At 51.4% G+C, this 23332-nt stretch overlaps 1 protein-coding gene across 7 annotated transcripts in view; it reads right to left on the bottom strand.

Moving 5' to 3' along the window:
* TBC1D2 (TBC1 domain family member 2) overlaps positions 1–23332 on the bottom strand; it is a 47495-nt gene that overhangs the window by 23296 nt on the left and 867 nt on the right. For 5 of the 7 annotated variants that reach the window (XR_006889669.1, XM_046669020.1, XM_046669046.1 and 2 more), the window contains exons 2-5: positions 20219–20351; positions 13870–14017; positions 7753–7886; positions 4072–4271 (exon numbers count right to left, since the gene is read on the bottom strand). Coding sequence is in view for 6 of the 7 variants with exons in the window: in XM_046669020.1 (XP_046524976.1) it covers positions 4072–4271; positions 7753–7886; positions 13870–14017; positions 20219–20351 (615 nt within the window). In the remaining variant the exon portion in view is untranslated. The remainder of the gene's footprint in view (positions 1–4071; positions 4272–7752; positions 7887–13869; positions 14018–20218; positions 20352–23332) is intronic. The other 2 variants (XM_046669029.1, XM_046669059.1) reach the window with 2 other exon arrangements.

Below are 23332 nucleotides of genomic sequence, written 5' to 3' on the forward strand. Positions count from 1 at the left end.
GAAACAGAAGAGCTGATCAACCGGTACTTTAAATATTTCTTAAATCATAGTTTGGCCCATCTCAGACTTTGATAACTCATCATAAGTTGTCATTTCATTTAAATTTTTAAAAGCCAATAAAGCATCTTTTAAAACTTAATCCTTTATCTTATTAAAGAGTTGATACTTCCATTACTCACTAAAATCACGGTGGGGGGCCCAACAGTGCTGAGGAAAGAGCACTGGACACTGGACGGGGCGTGCAGCACCTGGGCCGAGCCCGAGGGCCAGCCGGGGGCAGCAGAGGGAGCAGGGGCTTGGGAGTCGCAGAAGCCTCGGTTCCCACTCCAGAACCTCGAGAGGGTGTCTAACGAGGGTGTTCCAGACAACTGAACCGCGGCTTTCTCGAATGTAGAGAGGAGATAATGACGCCCGCCCCACAGAGAGTTGCGGAAAGGATGAGAGAGGAGGTGTGGCAGGATCCCTCCCGACTGTCCCTCCCTGACCTCAGGACTGGCCTGTACTCTGCACAGGGGGTGAGCTCTGAAGCTCCGGCCGAGGGTCGAGGGAAGGAGGCCACACTTGTCCCACGAGTTTCCTAAACTACATGCCTTCAGCAAGTGCTCCTGAGTAAGCTAAGCTGGCCCCAGAGGGCCCAAGGCAGGCTGGGGCGCGCTCGTCATTCCTGGCAGCCAACAGATGGCCAACATCACCACAAACAGCAGCCTTCCATCTCCAGAGAGACATCGGGCTGGGCGCAATGCCGTCACCTCTGAGGGCCTGAATCACCAGCCACGCAGCTACCTCCTGGAGTCCAAACCTCTTATGGGGGCAGCGCTGCAGGGGCTCAGGAGAGACAATGGCTTAATGGGTACCAGAGTCGCCCGTGGTTTAATATGACACCAGGGAGGCACAGGGAGTGCGTTCATTTTTTTCAAAGAGCAGTTACGGTGCTGTGTCCGATACCGGGCCGTACCGTGAGACCCTCGAGGAGGCAGCCAGGCTGTGATGAGAGTCCTGGACCTGGAGGAGACCAGGGCCCCAGTCCCGGCTCTCCCAGCTGTGTGGCCTTAGGCAAGTCACTCACCTTCTCTGAGCCCCCTCAAGCATGGCACGGTGAAATGGGCAGAAGCTCTAGAAGCAGAGAAACCAGAGTCTGACCCCTGGCTCGGCCCCTGGGCATGCAAAACCTCTCAGAACCACAGTTTCCTCATCAGGAAAAGGGGGCTGACAACTGTCGTAAGGATTAGAGAAAATGCACGGAAAGCCCCAGCACAGTGCTGGGCCCACACTTAATACCAGCAGTTACTCACGCTCACACTCTCTCTTCCCCACTGGACGCTGACGTCCCCAAGGGCAGGGATTTGGCCCGAACATACTCTGTGCTCTCCACAGCATCCAACAGAGTTTGAGACACAGATTCTCAGAAGATCTCCAAAGCTACTGGCAGTGGTCACCTGGCTGTCTGAGCTGGACGAGACCCCAGCTCCTGGGCAGAAAGATGGTGCCTTCCCACGGAAGACGCACAGGAGGGCATCTTGTAGGTGTGGGCCCAAGGGAGCCCAGGGGTCGTCTCCTCAGCTGAGGAAGTGGACCCAGAGGTGTTCAGATGGAGAGCTGCTCTCTGACCAGCATTTCTGAGTGCCTAGGGCACTTGCTGGGTATCCCAAGGTTGTGCCAGCCTCCTCCCTCCCACCTCTGGGCCAAGAGTCCGTCTCCCTTTGTCCATCCCCTCTTTGGTTCTGGTATCTGGGCTGGAGTTGCAAGCACTGGGGCTCCCCCTTGCTAATGTGGAATGAAGATCTGACCTCCATCACTGCTATGCCCCACACGTATACTTCCTGGAGGCCCTCGTGGGCTCACATCTTTCTTCCCAGAGCCCCTCCGGGGTGGGTGTCTCTTGTAAGGCAGGAAGGAATCAACGAGGAGTGCAGGGAATGTCACTCTAACAGTCAAAATAACAAAGGCACTGGGCTTTATGAATCTGTGCACATGCCTCTTCAGTAAACACAGTTATAACTCCATTTACAGAGGAGGAAACTGAGGCTTAGAGAGGTTAAGGAACTTGCTCAGGGCCAGAATGGGGGCCTGTGCCATCTTATTTAAAGGCCTGAGCCCTGAATCACCCACTAGACTGAAGTGCATTTGCGAGATGGGTCAGAGAGCCCGGAATCCACTCCCACGGCAAGTCAAGGCCAAACCACCAGACCTGTTCTCCCGACTCTCTGTCCCAGGACAGGGCTGAGGTTTGCTGGAAAGCGAACTAGTAAGAGAGTCCAGATTCTCCAACGGGTAAACAACTTCCTCCTGACATTTTCACTCTCACTGTGGGGGAGCAGCTAACAGCCTGCGCAGCCTGACTGATCTCCTGGAGCTCACCTTCATTTATTGACGAATGGTACGTCCTCCAGAGCTACACAGCCAGTGGGGTAAACCTAAATGAAATCTGGGTCTCCTGGGGCCTCTCTACCTCATCTGACAATTCATAATTCCTTAGAAGGAAAGGCCAAGGCAAGGAGGGCTGCATGTATTTCCTAGAAAGAAGGGGAAGGTGTGGTGTAAGGAGAGGCGGTATTTACATTCCCGACTTCTTTTCCTATCCAGGTTTGGGTTTGGGACTTAAGCTGTACTGGTCCAGGGATCAGACGGCTGCTACAGCTCAGCTTAATGCCCTCTCAGCTCTCACGAGCGTCCAGCAGCCTCACAACAGGAACACAGAGATGACGGAGGAAAGGAGAGAGAGCTGGGCTGCTACACGGCATCAGAGGGGACTTCGCATGCTGTAATGATGTATCTGGCTGTTGATTTGCTCAATGCCTGTCTGCCATAAATGTAAGCTCCCTGAGGGCCAGGCCTGTGTCTTTCTCCCTGTTTGTTCCCCACACCTGGAACACCGTGTGCACATAACAGGCTCTCAATGAAGACTTGGTGAACAAACAAATATACTGAGAACGTATGAATGCATGAGCTTCCTCCTTTGAGGATTCTAATCACCAGCTGCCTCATCAAATGGAACCCCTGACCTGCCAGGAACGAAGCATCTGCTGGTTCATACCTGCTTAGGGGCAAGAAAGGCAGAGGAGGGGCAAAATTAGGTAAGGAGGGCATTTTTCTGGACTGTCTTCTCCAAAAACAGAAGAGAAAGGAAAAGAAGACATGTACAAAGGGGAGAATATTCAAAAGTAAATACAGTACACCCCCCACCTCCCCAGGAGCAAGAGCCAGGAAACAACGCAGAGACTCGAGGCAGCCAAAGCTCAAACACGAAAGCTCAGGCCTTCCTCACAGAGGAAAAGGAGCCTGCGGCCTCAGTGGGGCCCACCACTGGAGGAGCCACCCTTGGGGTTTTTGATAAAAACTGTGCTAATTTAATCACTTTTACTGTGTCAAAGAGAGCCTTCTGCCCAGTGCTGCAGCCCCTTGCCTGCCTGCCGAGTGACCCTCACTACCTCATAAGGTGCCCCCTGGATGTGAACACGAGTTACTCCCTGGGTTGTAGGACTTGTGGATGATTTTAATCTCTCTGTGTCTGTGTGTGATCTGTTTTCTGCAATGATCATGTAGCTCTCTTTTTTAACTACCGTGATTAACTTCTCTATCAAGCATAAATCTTCCTCTCTGTCACTGTCCCCTGCTGGCCTGGCTCAGCCCCAGGACCACAGAGACCGCCAGCTCTGTCCTGTGGCAGTCCTTCAGAGAGCTACACCTAGGAACCAGCTGCCTGGTCAAAGATCCTGCAGTTCCTTTGGCAGCCCCTCCCAGGACCTTGTGTCCTGATCACCCTCCTCTAAATACTGTCCCTCTTCGAGTGTGGGGTCAGCCCACACACAGTCCTCCAGGAGGGGTCCGAGAGGATTATTAAAGTGGGTCTCCAGAGACCCAGCCCTTGGCGGCCTTCTGTCACCTAGTGTGAGCGACAGCATGTCCCGAGCAATCAACAGCACAGCACTGCCAGCCCCCTGCAGTCGGCCCTGAAGGACCACAGACCGGCCTATGCCCCGGCGGGCTAACGCGTCACGTCTTGCTTGTCCAAAGGCTCTAGGCCCAGAGGGGTCCACTGGAGCCTGGGGCCTCTCTGGGGCCAGAGCTCACCTTCTGAGACTTTAACTCCTTGGTGAGTATCAGAACCTGCTGCTCCAAGGCCAACACTTTCTCCTGGGAGGTCCGGTTCCGTGTGAGTCCTTCGCCGAAGAGCGGGAAGGTGTTGTTCTGGCGCTTGGCTTTCTGAATGAGATTGGCGGTCAGAGAGGACTTGGGGGCAGGCTTTGCAGAGTCTGCTGGATCATCCCCTGCTCGAGAGGAGAAACAGAGGTTACGCCAGCGGCCTTAGCAGTTCTCAGACTTGAACCTGCAGCGGAAGCACCCGGGGGGGCTCAGGAAAATGCAGATGGTGGGACCTACTCCCAGAGCCTTTCATCCAATGGGCTGGGGCAGGGCCGGAATCTGCATTTCTGAAACTGTCCTAGATGATGCTGATGCAGCCTGTCCAGGGATCAAACTTAGAGAATCACTGGATGCTACAAACGTTATTTTCACTGTGCTGGCCGGTCCCTCAGCCCATCCTCTGACTGGTGCCTGTCCCCCTCTCTCGGGTCGGGCCCATGTGGGCCATCTCTACTACCCTGCTGGTGTCTGCCGGTGGCCATGCCCTCAGGCACAAGCCCTGGCAGGACGTCCTGTTTCTTGTGTCAGGATCGCACCTCCACCCTCTGGGCGATTTTCAGAGTAGACAGATCTGTCCGTTGATGGGAGCACGGAATGTCTACTCTGCACTCTTGCCCCAGAGAGTAATTCAAACTCTTCTTTGATTCTTGTTACACACCAAGTTCAGAGACATTTCCAGCAGCTGACTGCCTCAGGGCTGCAGGGTCCTTTTGTTTCCTCTAGAGTCAGGGTCAGCAACCACAGGTGACATCCGGCCCGCCACCCGCTTTTGTAAATAAAGTTTTATTGGGACACAGTCATGTGCACTTGTGTGTGCATTGTCTGTGCTGCTTTCACTCCACAAGTGCAGAACTGAGTACTTGCAACAGAGACCGTATGGCCCACAACACCTCTAATATTTACTATCTGGCTCCTTGCAGAAAACATCTGCTGATCATTGCTAAATTTTATTCTTAAATCAAATCCAACATGAGAGTCGCTCATCCAAGCCACCTTGTCTTTCCCTGCCTCCAGCCTGTACTTCAGGGCTCTGCCACCAGTCTGCATCCAGGGACATTTAATGGCCTGATTATATGGTCAGGAGAATTTGAGAATCTCGTTTACATGGCACATGCACATCATGCTGTTATGAGAGGCCCCAGCAGGAGAAATCCCCTCAGCCCTCAAAGCCAGAAAAAGCTTTGCGTCTTCCAAGAAAATATGTGTTCAGGCTGGACACTGGAAATAATCTAAGCACTAGCATTTCCCTCTTTGCCTTGGCTGCTGAGAAGCTCAGAGCCATATCGGCTGCCCACCCTTAGTTACTCAGTAGGATCTTATCTAATTTCCTAACCCCAATTACTCATTTACTTTCCCCTGATATGTATTTTAGTAGACTGTCCTCAATCCTCTTGGGACTAAGGTGTTAAAAATAGAGATGTGGTATGGGATCCCAGGGAGGGGCAGGCAGGGCTGGGAGGACAAGCTGAAAGACAGCATCTTTCTTCTGGGCACCAGGCTGAGGGCTGGCCAAACAGTCTTTAAGAGTTCTAAAGAACTACTCTAGTAGGTGACAGGAACCAGAAACTCCCTGGCCTTGCAGGGCACAAGAACAGAATGGCCTTGTTTCAGACTTAAAAGAAATCCGGTTGCCTGGGTACAAGGCGGAGAGCAGAGCTCAGAGGAATGCACTGCCTGTCTCTTTCCAGCCCCGGGTCCAGGAGAGCAGGGGGCGCCCTGTGGCCCTCTGCTCTCTGATGACACTATTGTCCACCAGCCTTGAGGGCAGGCAGGGTAGGGATCACTGTGCCCATTTTACAGTTGGAGAAAACAAGGCCTAAGACAGCGGGTTTTCAATCAGTGCCCTAGGATTTCAAGGGGGTGCCTCAGGGCTGACTGGGTGGGGAAGAGGGTGCGAGGAGCTGAGGGATGCCCAGACTCCTGCCTCAGCCTCAACTCTGCTTTAACCTGCTTTGTCTAATAGATTTTGTTCACAGGGTCAAGGTTTCATGGCAATAAAGACATAGTTTGAAAGATCACTGATTTAGAAAACTAGGCTTGGGGCTGGTCCCATGGCCGAGTGGTTAAGTTAGCGCACTCCGCTGCAGGCAGCCCAGTGTTTCGTTGGTTCGAATCCTGGGTGCGGACATGGCACTGCTCATCAGACCACGCTGAGGCAGCATCCCACATGCCACAACTAGAAGGACCCACAACGAAGAATATACAACTATGTACCGGGGGGGATTTGGGGGAGAAAAAGGAAAAAGCAAAATCTTTAAAAAAAAAAAAAGAAAACTAGGCTTCAGGCAGCAGTATGGGGCCAGACTGCCCAGCCTGAATCCTAGTTTTGTCCCTCAGTGTGCAGCCGCGAGCAAGTCACTCCACTTTCCCATGCCCCAGTTACCCCATTTATTAAATGAGAATAACGACAGTATCTACCATGCGGGTTGTTGCAAGGATTAAACAGGTTAATGCAGAAAAAGTGTTTCGTGCACACAATGAAACTTGAAAAGGTTCTGCTAAGGAAAAGAAGCTCGTCAGAAAGGGCCACGTACGTAGATTCCACCCAGGTGAGCTCTCCAGAACAGGCAGATCTCTGGAGACAGAAGGTCAGTCAGAGGCTGCCTAGAGCTGGAGGGAGGTGGGGATTGGGGCTGAAGGCTGAGGGATGCAGGGTTTCTTTTTAGGGTAATAAAAACGTCCTAAAGTTGATTGTGATGGTGGCACAACTCTGTGAATAAACTGAAAGCCATCGAATTGTATACTTCAAATGGGTGAATTGTATGGCATGAGAATTATATCTTAACAGAACTGTTACCAAAAAAGAAAGTGCTTACGGTAGCCTAGGCACAAAGGAACTGCTCCGGATAAGTGCTAGTTTCATTATCAGTACTGAGTTGATGCAGCATTGATCTTCTCGTGGACTTTTCCTGGTGATCTGCAGGGCCTCACCAGGCACGGCTCCAAAGGGGTGTCACTTCTCCACAGCCCAGGGGTCCTCTCTGCCACAAGAAGACCTCACAGTGCTGCCTTAGCCAGTTTTCTCCCACCTATTTCTAAGTCAGAATATATTTTAAGGGCACCAATGGCCAATTTCAAAAAAGCCAACCCCCCGATGGTGTGGGTCACTCACATTTTGTGAAAGAAATAATAAAGGGCTGTGTCATAGCTGGGGTGGGGACCTAAAGGTCATTTGCTCTGCTTCCCCAGGCAGATCTGATTTTCATCACCCCAGAATGGCATTTTTATATCCTTTCCTTATAAATAAAAAAAAAATAAGAAAGAAAAAGTGAGACATATTTTCCTTTATTACTTCAAGAGTCATTGCTGAGAGTTTCAGTTTGGGAAGATGAAGAGTTCTGGAGATGGATGGTGGTGATGGTCGCATAAGAATGTGAATGTACTGAATGCCACTAAACTGCACACCTAAAATTGGTTAAAACAGTACATTTTATGTTATCTATATTTTACCACCAAAAAAAAAAAATAATCATTGCCACTAGACCAATGGAAACCCAGGAGGAGTGACCTGGAGAGTTTCATCTTTGACACACAAATGCTGGTTTTCAGGGAGGAGAGAGGGCACTCGGTTGGTCCCTGAAGGCAGCCCAGACCTGGGCAGAGGCTCACCTGGGGCACTGGGGTTAGGGGGCAAGGGCTGCTCCTCCCTCGAAGGCTCCCCGCTCGGTGGAGAATCCTCCCCTGGAGGTCCGTGGCCTGCTCCTTGCGCCTGCCTGTTGCCTCGGATGTTGTACATCGTGTTTCTGAAAGGAAAGCAGGGGCATGAGGCTGACAGCCCTGCCATGCTGCCCCTCTGCCCACCCCCTGCCAGGGCTGGAGCTCGGGCCGTAGGTTCCCACCCCCAGTCAGGCCCTGATCAGTCTGCCAGACTCCAGGCCCCCTGAAGGAGGCGTCCCACTCAAGCCACTCCTGATCCCGCCCCTCCTCCTTTGCATTTTTCCAGTGGACTGACTACCTCCCACACACGATATGATTCATAAAAAACATAAGCCTGACTCACCGCCCCCCCCCCCCCCCCCCCCCCCAGCTGGAGCATATACCCCACGAGGCAGGAGCTTTGTCTGCTTTGTTTACCGAGATATTCTGAAGGCCTAGAGCAGTGCCTGAAATGTAGGGGGACTTACTACACTCGTGTTGAATGAATGCTGAGCGGATCTGCCAGACTAACTTTCGGAAACCTTCATCTGGTCTCGTGACTACCTGGCTCAAAACCTGTGAGTGCTTCCCTACTTCTGCTGAGAAAAGGTCCAAGCATCTCCTGGCATCCCTGTCTTCTTTCTTTCCCTGCTCAGATGTGCTCTCGCTGAAGCCTTCACTGACCATCTCACAGCCTCCAAGGAGCTTACCGCACTTCAGGAAGGAGCCACCCTTTGACCAAGTACTTGTCTGGGCTGCATAATGGTGTCATTTCTTGCAGAACTGGGCACTGACCTACCTGCATGCCTGGGGCACCGGGCCCTGGGGTGCACGTACCCAGGGTGCAGGCTCAACACGTGTTTGGTTTGCAGGAGGGAACTAGGGAGCCCCACAGGCTGGCCTGCGACCACTGACCAGAGAAATTCATAATGAGTTGGATGAAAAGACAGTTCAATTGAGTATTTTCCCTTTGCAAAGAGATAAAAGTAGACATATTCCAAACTTAACAACAAAGGAGAAAATGATTAAAGGAGTTCACTAGGTCAGCGTTTTTCAAACTGCAGGTTGTGAGCCATTGGTAGATTGTAAAATCAGTTTAGTATCACGACCAGCATTTAAAAAATGGAATGGAGGGGCTGGCCCGGTGGCACAGTGGTTAAGTGCGCATGTTCCACTTCAACGGCCCAGGGTTCACCGGTTCAGATGCCTGGTGCAGACATGGCACCGCTTGTCAAGCCATGCTGTGGCAGGCATCCCACATATAAAGTAGAGGAAGATGGGCATGGATGTTAGCTCAGGGCCAGTCTTCCTCAGCAAAAAGAGGAGGATTGGCAGCAGATGTTAGCTCAGGGCCAATCTTCCTCAAAAAAAAAAAGGAATGGAAAATATCAGAATGCACCCCACTTAGAAAGGGTAAATATTTTGTGAAAAAAAAAATATATGCACGGAGCCATAAAGTAAAATGTATTTCTTACTGTGGTCATGGTCACCAGTTTGAAAACATGACTCTAGGAGGTCATTTACTTAGAGGGCAGCAATAGCATGGTCAAAAAACAAGAGGATGCGAAAGTCTGAAGACCTGTGATGGAGTCCCGGCTCTGCTGTATCATCGTGACGGGCAACGTACACTTCTAGCAAAATGGTTGACAAATTACTCTGAAAAACCCTTATTCCACAAACTCCGAGCTGCTAGATAAAGACAACATATTTTAAAAATATTCCCAAGAAGGGAAGGGAAATCCCTAGAGACTAAATAGGAAAAAGGAGGTGAAACTCAAGTGGGCAGTAAAGAGGAAGACGAAGGTGCAGATTGCATCACTGTTCGGCAAACGTTCACTCTCACCCCCCACCTCCAGGACATCCCCTCTTCCTCTGGACTTTGGGTGCAGCCATACGACTCCCTTTGGCCCAAGGGCTGTCAGTAGATGTGATGTGAACAAGGCTTAAAATGCGCTTGCAGTAGGGCTTGCCCTCCTGAAGAACATGCCTCAGCTAGCTGCTGGTCCGTGGAAGAGAGAAATACGTGGAGAGACCTAGATCTCACAAGAGCTTGGAGTCAAGAGCAGGTGAACCCAGCCTCTATCAGCTGAACCAGAGGCGTGAGAAAGAAATGCTTATCATATGACACTGAATTCTGAAGTGTTTGCTTGCAGCAGTATTGTGAAAGTTGACCAGGACATGAGTTCGTCCAGGGATGAACTGTTATTTTTTTTTAATTGAGATATAATTGACACACATTATATTAGTTTCAGGTGTACAACCTATTGATTCAATATACGTATATATTGCAAAATAATCACCACAATAAATCTAATTAATATCTATCACTACACCATAGTTACAATTTTTTTTTTCATGTGAACAAGGGATCTGCTCACAACAAAAAGTTGATTAACTGTTGATACCAGAAACTTAGAGCTCTGGTTGCCAGGGAGGAAAGAAAAAAAGGTTTTCGACTCATGCAAAGTGTAGAGTTAAAGTTGAAATTCTTACATAAAGCTGGGACTCCTGGAGGTCCATACCCTCTACAGAGAGGTTAGAAAAAAACCATGCCTGCTGGCAAAATTAACACTAAGAAATTCTAGGTCAAGGCTCTGGGTGTTCAAAAATATTTTCTTGTGTGGGCTTTGTTTGGTTTTGGTATCAGGATGATATTGGCCTTATAGAATGAATTGGGACGTTTTCCTTTTTTTTTTTTTTTTTTGAGGAAGATTGGTCCTTAGCTACCATCTGTGCCCATCGCCCATCTTCCTCTACTTTATATGTGGGACGCCTGCCACAGCATGGCTTGACAAGCAGTGTGTATGTCCGCACCTGGTATCTGAACTGGCAAATGGCAGGCCAGCAAAGCGGAATGTGCAAACTCAATTCCTGTGCCACCAGGCTGCCCCCTTCCTCTTGTTTTTTTTGGGAAGAATCTGTGAAGAACTGGCATTAACTCTTCTTTAAATGTTTGGTAGAATTCACCAGTAATGTTATCTGGTCCTAGTTGTTGTGTGTGTGTGGGGGGGGGGGGGGCAGTTAATCCAATCTCTTTACTTGTTACAGGTCTATTCAGATTTTCTATTTCTTCTTGAGTCAGTTTCAGTGATCTGTGTCTTTCCAGGAATTTGTCCATTTCATCTAAGTTATCTAATTTGTTGACATAGAATTGTTCATAGTGTTCCTTTAAAATCCTTTTTATTTCTATAACGTCAGTAGTAATGTCTCCTCTTTTGTTCCTAACTTTAGTAATTTGAGTCTTATGTCTTTTCTTGGTCTGTCTAGCTAAAGGTTTGTCAATTCTGTCGATCTTTGCAAACAACCATCATTTGATCTGAACCTTATTTTTAGAACAAAATTCAGTTTTTTGGTATAGTTGAGTCTTGAATAGGAAAGAATGAGACTGTACTTTATTGGAAAGTACAGCTGACTGATGGAGGGAAAAATTAATTAGTTAAATTAAGAGCAGAGAAGAAATTAGAACTCAGCACTCCTAACACACAAACTTGAAATCTGGTCTTCGACTCCTTTTGCTCTGTTATTACTAAGGTCCTCTTATGAGGAGCCCACTCCTTGGGCTGGTCACTTTCTCGTTCTAGTTCTTCCTTTCTCCATCTAAAAATAAAAGGGTGGTGGTCATATTAAAAAGAGTAACGATGATCATGAGGGGCACTATGCACTGAGTATCACTCTGTGCTGGGTCTGGTGCTGAGCCCTGTTACGTGCATCCCTCAAACCACAGGGCACATGAGCCGGAGACGACCCAGGGGCACATCCCTATAGCCGGAGGCCCTGGCCGGGTGCGGTGACCACCACTGCTGCCCATACTTCCCCATGCCCAGGAACTGCAGCCTCCCCAACATGTCCAGGGGCTCACAAGCAGTCATCCTGGGGGTGTAGGAGGGCACAGAAGCCCCAACTTCAGGGCACCAAAGGGCCTTCTAAGCCCTAGTGCATATCTCCTCTGGGGATGGAGAGAGGCCACCACCCAACCAAACCACTGTGCTTGGAAGAGGCATCTCCATTTCATAAACTAACTGACTAGCCTGGAGGAGTTCATAGATCATTTCCTGTGTAGGTTTAGCTCCAGGTCTGAAAGGCCTGGCCAGCATGGGGGTAGCGGTCATAAAGACTTGTTTTGGAAGGATAATCATGGGCAAGCCATTTATCCTCTCTGAGCCTGGGTTTCCTCAACTGCAGCGGGAAGGATGAACGACATCCACAACAAACAACGACTGGGCCCTTCCAGAAGCCAGGCTCTAAGCTAACTCAGTTAATCCTCACAACAGCCCAATGAAGTAAGCAGTATTATCACCCACTCTACAGAGAGGAGAACTGAGATTTTCAGAAAAGATAAGTAGCTAAGCAGAAGAGCTAGTAAGTGGTGGGGCTGAGCATCAGCCCTGGACTTCTAACTCCATGGTCTGAGAACCCAGCTCTTATGACTCCATTTCACAGGCTTGTCCAGACACTCGATGAAGCACCTAGCACAGTGCTCTCTGGAAGCTCCCCTCCTCCCTTCCCCCCGAGGATGACCTGGGCTCATGGCAGACACAACAGCAAGCTCCAAGACCAGCCAGGGCAAGGGGGTGCAGGAGACGAGGGCAACCCTGGTCTTACCGGGGCTCTCAGCAGTCCAGGGCATGTTGCAACGCGGCCTTGTACTTTCTGTGGGTTGTTACAAGTGTCAGGAGGGAAGTAACAGACTGTTCCTGAAACTTCCTCCCGTTCTTGGTCTCTGCATGTTCTCTGTTCTGCTCTCTGTGGCCTTTGTCAGGCACGAACCTGGCTTAACAGTCGTGAGGCCGCCCTGGTACACTGGTGGGGTGGCTGGACTTCTCAGGCCCCTCTCCCCAACGGCAGGCTCCCAATACACCAGTTTCCTCCAGCAACCCTGAGGGAACATCCCCTGCAGGGCATCCTCCTTGTGCGCTCACCCTGGGGGCCTCAACCATGCCCACAGCCCCTGTAAGTCTCTCTCTCCAGCTCAGATCTCGCTCCCCAGTTCCAGGCCCCTCCATCCAAATGCCTGTCGGGTAGTTCTACCTCCAGCCAGTAGGCCCTAAAGGACACTCATCGCCTTTTCCCTGAAACCTGTTTCTCTCCTGGGAACAGCGTCACTACCCTCCTAGTCACCCAGGCAAATGCAAACACTGAAGCCGACAGAGAAACATTACGCCTGAGTTACACAGAGCCAGCGGTCTCTAACCCGAGTCCAGCAAACACTCTCTTCTGCTTTCTAAGAGGTCCCAGTTTGTCTCAACTCCACACAGAAAATAAGCACCCAAACAGGGTGAGGATTGGGGTTGAACTCCTAAAGCTTCCATTCCTTCGGTTAGAGCAACAGTAGCAGCAGATATTAAGTGCTTACGGGCTGCGAGCACAGCTCTGAAGCAGTCTGCACGCGTTAACCCATTAACCCCCACACTAATCTTGCAAGGCAAGCACGGTTTATTGACATTTACTAACAATTTAAGTGAGGTACAGAGAAATCAAACAGCCTGCCAAGGGCAGCACAGCCCATGACTGGTGGAGCCAGGATACAAATGCAGGCAATTCGGCTCCAAAGCCGAGGCTAGGCTGCTGCCTTCTTATTAAACTATTTCTAACAAAGCCTGCCAATGGGAAATTGTATAGAAAATACATTACTAAATGAAAAAAACACATGAGATACGACTGACGTACAATAAATTACACATGTTACAAGTGAACCATTTGATGCGTCTGGCACATGTGGACGTTGCGAGGCCACTGCCAGGCCATTGCCACATTACATTCAGTGTGATCTCAATGTGTATATACATCTACAGAGAATGCAGAGGGAAGCCATACACCAAATGCTGAGGATGCTTGTCTGGGTGACAGCATTAGGGGTACTTTTAAATTTTCTCCTTTCTAGATGTTTCTAATTTCCTACAAAGAACAAGCACTACTTTTAAAACCAGAACAAGGAATGTAATATTTTCAAGTAAGGACGCAGTGAATTCAAGGTAAAGCCCCTAAGCCCTCGGCGGGCGCACTCCCTGCAGGGGCATCGCCCGGTCTCCCAGAGCTCCGGAGAAGGGGCTGCTTGCAGCCTGGCAGCCCCTCAGCCCCACTGGCACTTACTGTATTTCAGTTCCCAGGTGCTTGAGGGAAATGTTCTGAAGGGCCGAGGACTGGGCAGGGACCGGCTGCAGGGCAGCAGCCACGCCCACGAGCCCGGGGGGCGTTTGCACGGGGCACAGGAACTCCTCCAGCTCTGCCTCCTCTTGCTCTGCGAACAAAGACAAGGAAATCATCCACCAGATAAGGTGCTCAGAAAGACTGGACAGGGGTGCTATGGGCTCAGCTCCAACTGGGAGCAGCGAGCTGCAGGAGCAAGCCTTCTTTACAAAGGTTGACAGCGGCCGCAGAGGCAGGCTTCGCCCCAAAGGCTCTGCAGCCAGTCAACCACTGCATTTCCCTGGGACAGCATTCCTGGAGACCCGCAAAAAGATGCAGAAGCGCAGATATTTCTACATCTAAGAATCCAGCCCGGAGAAGTTGTGTGAAATGCAGACAAAGCTTTATGAGCCGAGGTTCGTCATGGCATTGTTTAGCCTCAAAGTGGGAATAAGATAAAGATCGGGGACCAGTTAAATGAATCATGATGCCTTCAGACAATGGAATGTCACTCAGCCACTTAAAACGGTGCTGGCGGGGAACGCTTCAGATCACGGGGACCGTGCCTGGGATACGATATTAGGCGGAAAAAGCCAGGTACAAAATGGGTGTTACAGTATGATCTCCATTGTGCGGAAACGGTCTCGTAGAATTACACTCTGCAGTCTTAACACTGGTCAGAACTGCATGACGGGAACGGCAGTGAGCAGCCGACTCTCACTACAGTTTACTGTTGTTTCCCAAATTTCTACAGTAAACCTGGGTTACTTTTCTAACCAGAAAAATACTATATATTCATCAAAAGTAGATGTTTACAAAGAGATTTTATAACACAGGGAAATTTTAGGGTCACAATACTGAGTACCAAAAAGCAAAGTAGGGCATTTTGTATCACTATATGATTCAAACGTTTACCTAAAAGGCAGCATCAGGTCATAACCTTAACACTGGCTGTCTCTGGGTGATAGGATTATGCCACTTTTTCTTCTACTTTTCTATTTTCCAAAAGTTCTGCTTAAACAACGACTCTTACATAGTCAATATTTCAACAGGTTTACTGTTAAGGAAGGTCTCAAGGCTCAGGAGACATTATTTGAGGTAAAAAAGAGAGGAGGTGAAATGTTTAGAAGTTAGGTTTGAGTGTTACAAAAAGTGGAAGGGAACTAAGGCCACTTACGGCACTTTTGGGGTGCTATGACCTTGCTCAGGCAGCCCCTGAGGCCTCCAGGGCAGCAGACACCTTTCACTTGGAGCCCTCTTACGGGATGGTAAAAAACATAGGGGCAGAGGAAATTATTTTCACACTACATGTGCAAAAAGGCTGTGGGCACCAAAATATTAAATACAATGGGGGGGGGCGGGGTAGTTGTTCAATCTACTCAGAGATAAACTTTCTGCAAACAACACACTTGTTAACTCCTAAGAGGCTCTTGCAGCCAGCCCTGGTGGTCCAGTGGTTAGGACTCGGTGCTCTTAGCGCTGTGGCTCGGGTTCGTTTCCCGGTCAGGGAACCACACCTCCCGTCTGTTGGTTGCCCTACTGTGGCAGCAGTATGTTGCTGTGATGCTGAAAGCTGTGCCACTGGGATTTCAAATACCAGCAGTGTCACCCATGGTGGACAGGTTTCAGTGGCGCTTCCAGACTGACAGACGAGGAAGAAGGACCTGACCACCCACTTCTGAAAGACTGCCCATGAAAACCCTGTGAATAGCAGCAGAGCATTGTCTGATACGGCACTGCTAGGTGAGAGGATCGCGCAGAAAGACCGAGCAGGATTCCGCTCTGCTGTCCACAGGGGCGCTGGGGCTCGGAATCGACTGGGCGGCACTAACGACAAAAGATACACTCTTTCACATTGGGCAGGCTGGCCCGTACCTGACAATACCAAGAGTCACTCTTCTGAGTTCCTTCCTTCAATTCACTTCCCCACGAACACTTTGGGCCTCTCCCCTGAGGTTTCCATGTGGGGCTGGAGAAAGGAGGTAACCAAAGGCGCAGGAAGCTCCCGCATAGGGAGCAGGGGAGAAGTGCGCACTTCAGAAGACTGAGTGGGTGGAAGCTGGAGGACAGGCCAGACAATGTGCGGGGGAGTTCCGGGAGGTAGAGACAGATTCCCTCCAACTCAGTCAGGGAAGACTTCCTGGAGGAGGGGCCCTGGAGCTGGGCCTGGAGATGATGTGGACCTGCAGAAGGGGGGAGGGAGGATCCTGCCGTGTGTGTAAGTACAGGCAGCAGCAAGTGGATCCAGACCCAGAGCTGAGGATGCCAGGAGGGACCCAGAGGAGACGGGGCTGGAAGGACAAATGGGAGGGGACGGCCAAGAGGGGATCTGGTCTGGCTGGAACGGCAGAGCCCCCCGGGGGTTTCAGCAGGAGCATGGAGGAGCCCGGCCAACCAGAAAGAGCTACACCTGTAGAACTGGAAGGCCTGAGGCCAAGCCACGTGTCTGCTGGGCAGGCGCCGTGACCCGGCTGTGACCCGGCCGGAGACCACTCTTCCTCTTCCATCCTCAGGGTCCCTATTTTTAAAACAGAAGAATACTCTCCACGTTGTCTTCTTCAAAGTCAAAGTACATGAAAACATTTAGGAAACCATAACGTGGACTCCCATCTCTCAAAAGTAGTCTTTAATCCAGATTTTGAGCTGATTCACAATAATTAAGGTTTTCTTGTTTACCAACACTTTAACCATCTTTATTTTGCCTCATTCTGAACAAACCAAAAAATTACAATTTGCCTAAGACCTTAATGTCATAGCAGGTACTTCCCTCACTGCCCATGCTTTCCTTTAACTTCCACCTGTGGCCCTAGGCCTACTTACTCTGAGGCCACACAACTAAGTCTTGGGAGTCAATGTTACCACTGGTTGGATTCACCAGTGAGGAGACAGGGGCTCCAAGGGCCAGTTTCGAGGCCAAGGTCACACACCTGGCGGCAGAGCCATGAACTCACATGCAGTGCCTCGGTTCTCCACTGCCACTTGTGGCTTATCACAGCTGCCTTTCCGACAAGCAGGTGCTTCTGAGAAGGGCGGGGCTGCCCAGGAAGGGGTGAGCTCCCCGAGCGAAGCATGTCCACGGGCGGGCGGCCCATGACGGGGATGCCAGTGAGGGAGAACCTTCTGTAGGAAATAGAACTGATGACCCAAGGCTCAGGTCTGGGGCCTCTGGGCCCCTCTCCAGCCTGGAGAAATGCCCTCAGTGAGGGAACCACACAAAGAATTTTCAGCAGCATTTACTCGTAATTCTCCTTCTGCCTGAGCCCTAGAGGCTGCCCCAGCACCAGGAGGAAGAAGTCATCACGACAAAAAGGGCCAGCAGGTCACTTCTTCCCGGAGGACCCTGGACACACGGTCAGTTGTCTCCTCAGCTTGAGGAGGAGGGTGTGAGTCTGCACACTAGGGTTCAAATGTCAGTGCTGACATTTTCTTGCTGTGTGACGTTGGACAGGTCCCCTGACCTCTGTGAGCCTCAGTTTCCTTTTCTGTAAGATGGGAGTAACAGTAACTAACTCATAAGATCACTGCGCCGATTAGACAGCTGATGCACGGCAAGTGTCAGAGGTGCTATGCATATTTTTATGATGATAGACATTCATAAAAGTGCTTTGTAAATTGTGTCCTACCCTAGCAACAAATTATGACTATTCTAAGTCTCTTGGCTTCCCCTTGACTTCCCCTTGGCTCTTGTGGAGATCAATATTTAGGTAAAGTGTAAAATAAAGGTGTGAACGCTGAAAAGCTGTAGAGAACACACCTTGCAGATTGCTCAAGGGCAGTAATAAGACTCTTGCTACAGACGGGCGTCTGTGACGCAAAGTCAGCGGTGAGTCAGTGGGTTTTCGCTGCCCCGAGAGCAGGCCCCCGCTTCCTCCCAGGAAGGGTGGAGACGGGAGAGGTGGGGCAACCTGCTCCACACAGCTAATCCAGGGCCTGCCAGCTTGCTTAAGGCTCTAGAAACATCCTTCTGGGTGGGCTGGGGGAGGGTTTCGCAGGGGCCCTGGGCCCAGGAAGGTGAAGGCTTGCTGCGGGACGGAAAGGCTTCAGAGGAGAAGCCTGTGTCCCTGCCGTGTCCCAGCCGTCTGCATCCCCACAGCATCCTCAGCAGGAGACTGGTGCCCAGGTCACTGCAGCAACCACTCCCCTCCCCCAGGCCACAGCAGGGGCTGGCGCAGAAGAGCCTGCGCTGCCAGAGTGAGCCGAACCACGGCCACCAAGGTCAAGAACCTGGAAAGGGGTTCGCACTGCAGCAGAACCTGCGCGATCCCAAAGCCATTCAATCGATAACCTGGTTCTCCCAATTTGAGTTCAGGACCGGTTTCTGGTTACTTCCAGCCTGAGGCTGATCTCCGCTCAGCTGTGGCTACAGCCTCCTGCACAGCCAGGGCTGTGTGGCTCTCTGGCGGACAGGGAAAGGGGACGAGAGGTGGAGCAGAAGCACAGAAGCAAAGACAAACCCTTCCCCAAAGAAAGCCCAACAAGCATAAAATGCCCAGAATGTTCTCCGAAGAAATTACTGATGACTATTATTAACAATAAAAAGGAGCAATTATGATAATAGTACTCGTGCACCTGTGCACACACACTAACAACACTGTCAGGACAGCTACCAGCCGCTGACGACTTCTGAGCACCTGGCATGACGCTGAGGGCTTCACATTCCTTTCCTCCTTTAGTTTCAAAATTCAATGTTCACTCACACATTCACTCGACAAATATCCAATACGCCAGGGAGGGCACCAGGTACTGGGGTCACAGGTGACAAAGACCCAGCCCCCGCCCCCCGAGGGCTAGTGTGTAGACTGACAAGGACATGGTAATGAGAACTCAGTGTGACAGGCCTCGCAGAACCGTCTGAAAAAAGGGTTGCGGGTACATACAGAGCCCAGCCAGCAAAGGTCCAGAGGCTTCTCAGAGGAGGCTGGCAAGTGGAGGAGGTGACACCGAAGCTTGGCCCTACAGCAGCAGCAGGAACTTGGCACGCAGAGGAGAGAGCAGGGCCGCCCCTGTGCTGCTGAAGCGTAAAACAGGGCGAGCAGGCAGAGGGGAGACAGGAAGGCCAGGCCTGAGTACCAGGCCAAAGCACTGGGAGTGGGACAGGGACATGGCGGGTGGCCGTGGAGGGCATGGGGCTAGGCTTTCACATTAGAAAGCTCACTCTGGCTGTAGTGAGGATGGTTGGAGGTGGCAGGAGGGGACACGGGGACACCGGAGAAGATGTTGCTGTGACTTTCCAGCTAAGAGTTGAGGCCTGACCCACAGCAATGGCACTGAGGGGTGCCGGGTCTGACATGCAGCCCAGAGGGCCAACGCAGCCAGCACTGGAGACTGACTGGGCTCGCGAACTGAGAGCCAAGGAAGGGTGAGTGGGGCTCCTGGTTATAGGAGCAACTGGGTAAATGGGGGCATTTACTGAGGGAAGGAAACTGGGGGAGCAGAGGGGCCAGCGCAGGAGCTCAGTTTGGGACATGTTAAAACACCTGAGTACGGGGGTCTAGGAGGCGCCTGGCCACAAGTCCTGCCCTCGCCCATCCGGCTTCCCTGTCAACTGAGGATGACGCATCTTAGTCACGCTCGGCTTGGTGCTGGGACCTCACTCTCCACGCTCTTGCAGGGGAGCTGTGGGTGGTCTGGTCCAATTCTGCCTGTCATGTTCCTGGCCACGACACAGGTCCAGGAAGGCATGATCCCCAGGACCCCCCCATGCTGGGATGTTCTAGGATTTGGGGTCAAGAAACTTCACTTATAGGCCACATGGGGGTAAAGGATTCTGCCTTACGAGAACACCAGGGAGAAAACCACTCATCTAGGAACTCACAGCACAAAAGCATTTGTGTAAGAAGCAACAACAACAACTGCATTTTCTCTTTAACCGTCCTCACAGCAACTCTGTGAAAGTTTCATTTCTTGACACCTCCCCATAACAGTCATCACAGCAGTAGCTATTTATCAAGACTGCTCATGTGCAGGCATTGTTCCAACCCCTTAAGGTGTACGGATTCAGTTACTCTTTGTAACAACCCTAAGAAGCAGGTATAATTTATTAGGTTTCATTTTATAGGGAAGGAAACTAAAGCTCAGAAAGGTTAAGCAACTTGCCTAAGACTGCACAGGATTAGGACTGGTACCAGGCAGTCTGGCCTCAGAGCCCGTATTCTCGCCCTCGAGGCTATCCTGTTGCCCTAACTGATCCTGAGTCACCTCCCTGGCTCTCTGCTTCTTCAGCAGAGGGCTCCCCCCACTCACTCCCAACTGGAGGGTAAAGGCTTGTCACCAACAGTTCCTGGTGTGGTGCAGGAGGCGAGCCCCTGGGTACCTAGCTCGAGGCGCAGGGCGGGCCCGTTCCCGGCCAGGGCGGCGTCGGGGGCGGCAGGCAGGCCGTTGTGAAACTCCCAGCGCTTCATCTGCAGCTGCTGCAGCCAGTACAGCATCACTTGCTTGGTGGCAGCCTGAGAAGCACAAGGGTTAGTTGGCAGGGCCCTGTGCGCGTGTGGCACTGGGTGTGGGACGCGGGAAGGGCACAGGGGCTTGGTAACTCTCTCCTTCCTGGAAAAGACACTGTAACTGTGGATGGGTGCCACCTCAGAGACAGCACACGCTTCTTGGCCGCAGAAGACAGTGAGGCTCGGTCTCCCACTCAGAGGCTCCCTACTCTGCGCCTCTGCTTCCTCACCTGTACCGTGGAGCCGACAGCACTCATTTCACGGCGTGGTTATGAGGATGCACTGAGGGAAGGGAAGGGGAGTGCCCAGCACAGGACCTGCCACAGGGAGCTCAAAACGTGCTCCCTGGAGAAAGGAATTTGGAGGTACTGAGAGAGAGGGGAAAAGCTTTGAAATTTGGACCTGGGAGGGGCCCTGGTACCATCACTATCTCCCTGTGACATCTCAAGGTCTTAGCTGACTTTGTGGCCTGAGGAGAATTCCTCCTATTTTGGGGATGCACCCAAATCATGAATATGATTGGGGACTGGAAAGCCATATGCATACTACCACAACACAGTGGCCCCCTCCAGGCCCCCAAATGAGGTAATGGCTGGTGCTGGGCACTAGTCTCCCAGCATTCGATGGTCCAAACAGCTACTCCCACATCTGTTATGTCGCCAGGTCCTCCAGGAAGGAGGTGGGCAGGAGTGACCAGCCCCTTCCACAGAGGGAGAAACTCAGGCTCTGAAGTCACCCAGGCAGGTGGTGACAGAGCTGGTCCCAGAACCCGGGTCTCCCACGTCTAGACCAGAGCTCTGGTGTAATTTACGGCTAGGAAACGGCTGCTTACACAGAGAAGGCCTGGGGTCAGCCGGGTTGCAGAAGCAGGGCAGCTTGCCAGGAGTGGATGGTGAGGCACAGAGCTGCCCACGGTCAAGGTCATGTGAGAACAGTAGCAGGCCACAGGCAACCAGGGCAAACTCCCTGCTCCAGACACCCACAGGTGAGGCGTGCATGAGGCTGGGGGCTCCATGAAAGAGGCCCTCAGCCTGACATGGAGGCATCAAACAAGATAAAATGATGCCCACCCGTCTTCTCTTTCTATACATTTTCCCTGCGAGACCTCATCCCCTCCCAGGGCTTCACCATGATCTTGCGCTGACAAGCTCCAGCCCACCCCCAAATCTTATTAATTCATCTTATCGATTCATCCTACCAGTGGATACTGAGTGCCTACTCTACGTGTCAGGGACTGTGGCAGGCACTGGAGATGCTGTGGTGAGCCAACACACATGGCCCCTATCCTCTCGGAACTTAAGAGTCTACAGAGGGGGGTCATATACCTGCATGTGCTACGGTGTCCTCACCCTGGGTTCTCTCCTGTCAGTGACTGGCCCAACCAGGCAGTCAGCAAGTTAAACAAGCCATCTCGACGCCTCCCTCCCATCCCTAGCCACCCCCACCTGGCCCCCTCTCCACTGTCACAGCTCTGGCTTAGCCATCATCCTCTCCTGGTCCCCTCCTGATGGACTCCCTGATCACCAGCCTTGCCTTCTCCTCATTTGTTCTCCACCCAAGAGCCAGACTGAGCTTTCTAAACAATCGAATCTCATGGTACTTCCTTGCTTAAAGCTCTGTGACAAGCTCCCACAGCCAAGAGGACAAAGTCCAGGCTCCCTGGCCTAATTCACAAATGCCCCGCCCTCCGGCTGCTGCTCTCCTGCCCCATCCTTCTGGCCCCTCTGTATCCCACACTCCTGTGAGCCGCCCAAACACTCTGGGCTGTATCACGTCTTCCTATCTTTGCTCTGGGGCTCTCTTGGCCTGGAATACCCTTCTCCCTCCTGTCTGCTCATAGAAAATCGATCTCCTCTTTCAAGCCTCAGGTGTCATCCCCTCCCCTGTGACGCCCTTTCTGGATGACCCCTCCCACTCAGTGAACTGACTCCCTGTCACCACACTTTTCTGGTACAGACTTATCTGTGCGTGCCTGTCTCCCTCACCAGACCTTAGGCTGTTTGAGCACCAGAGGGCAGTCTGACTTGGCTCCACACCCTAGTGCCGAGCACAGAGCCAGGCACACACCCGGATCAATGGAATAGTAAAAGACCTGTGTTGGAGACCTTGTAGACAGCATTCAACCTGTGGGAGAAGACCCAGGACCCATAAACCACTTGAACTCTAGAATGCCTGCCTTCCCTGGCCTGGAATTCCTGATTTGTATTATTTTAGCTGATCCCTGCAGCCTGGTCACCAGCCAGGCCGGCCAGTAAAGGGGAAGTGAAGCTGTGGGCTACATCCAGGGGGCTCACTAGATGCCCAGCTGGCTGGAGGTGGGGGTGGAGGGGTGGGAAGATGGGGTAGGAGGGGGGCTGTCTCCCGGCACCCTCTACTCTGATGCGTGCGAAGCCCAGAACTCTGAGCCCAGATCTGTCTTTCCAATTAATTTCTGAAGCACCTCTTCTTTACATGAACATTCTGACCTTGGTTCCATAACCATGTGTGTTCATTCAACAAACATTTATTGAGCCACTAGGTGCCAGGCTGTACTCTAGGGTGCCGGGATTAATTCAACAATTTGTAGGTGCCCGTGATGAGCCAGATGCTTACACACCTTGTTTTAAATCTTAGAAACTCCTAGATTCTGAGAAGCTAAGTAACTTGCCCCGGGTCACACTGCCAGTAAGTAGCTGATGTAGAATTTGAATCCGAGCCTGCCTGATTTCAAAGCACATGGCCCTTCCACTGTTCCAGGCTTTCTCAGTTAAACGTGAAGACAAAACAAAACCTGCTGAGGGGAAAACAGGCTTAGGCACGCCTCGGTGAACAACCTAGGCTGATCAGTGAAACCCAAGAGCTTATCTTCCAATCCCTGTCAACATCTCCTCAGCATGCACTTTCCTTAGCCAAAACATCAAGAAAAGCGATTCCAAATCTGGGCCTTGAGAGGGGACCGTAAAGCTCATATCTTGACTATACTTCAGCCCCAAGTAATAACGTGATGG

The sequence above is a fragment of the Equus quagga genome, chromosome 1 (genome assembly GCF_021613505.1).
Source record: "Equus quagga isolate Etosha38 chromosome 1, UCLA_HA_Equagga_1.0, whole genome shotgun sequence".
Classification (NCBI taxonomy): Eukaryota; Metazoa; Chordata; class Mammalia; order Perissodactyla; family Equidae; genus Equus; species Equus quagga.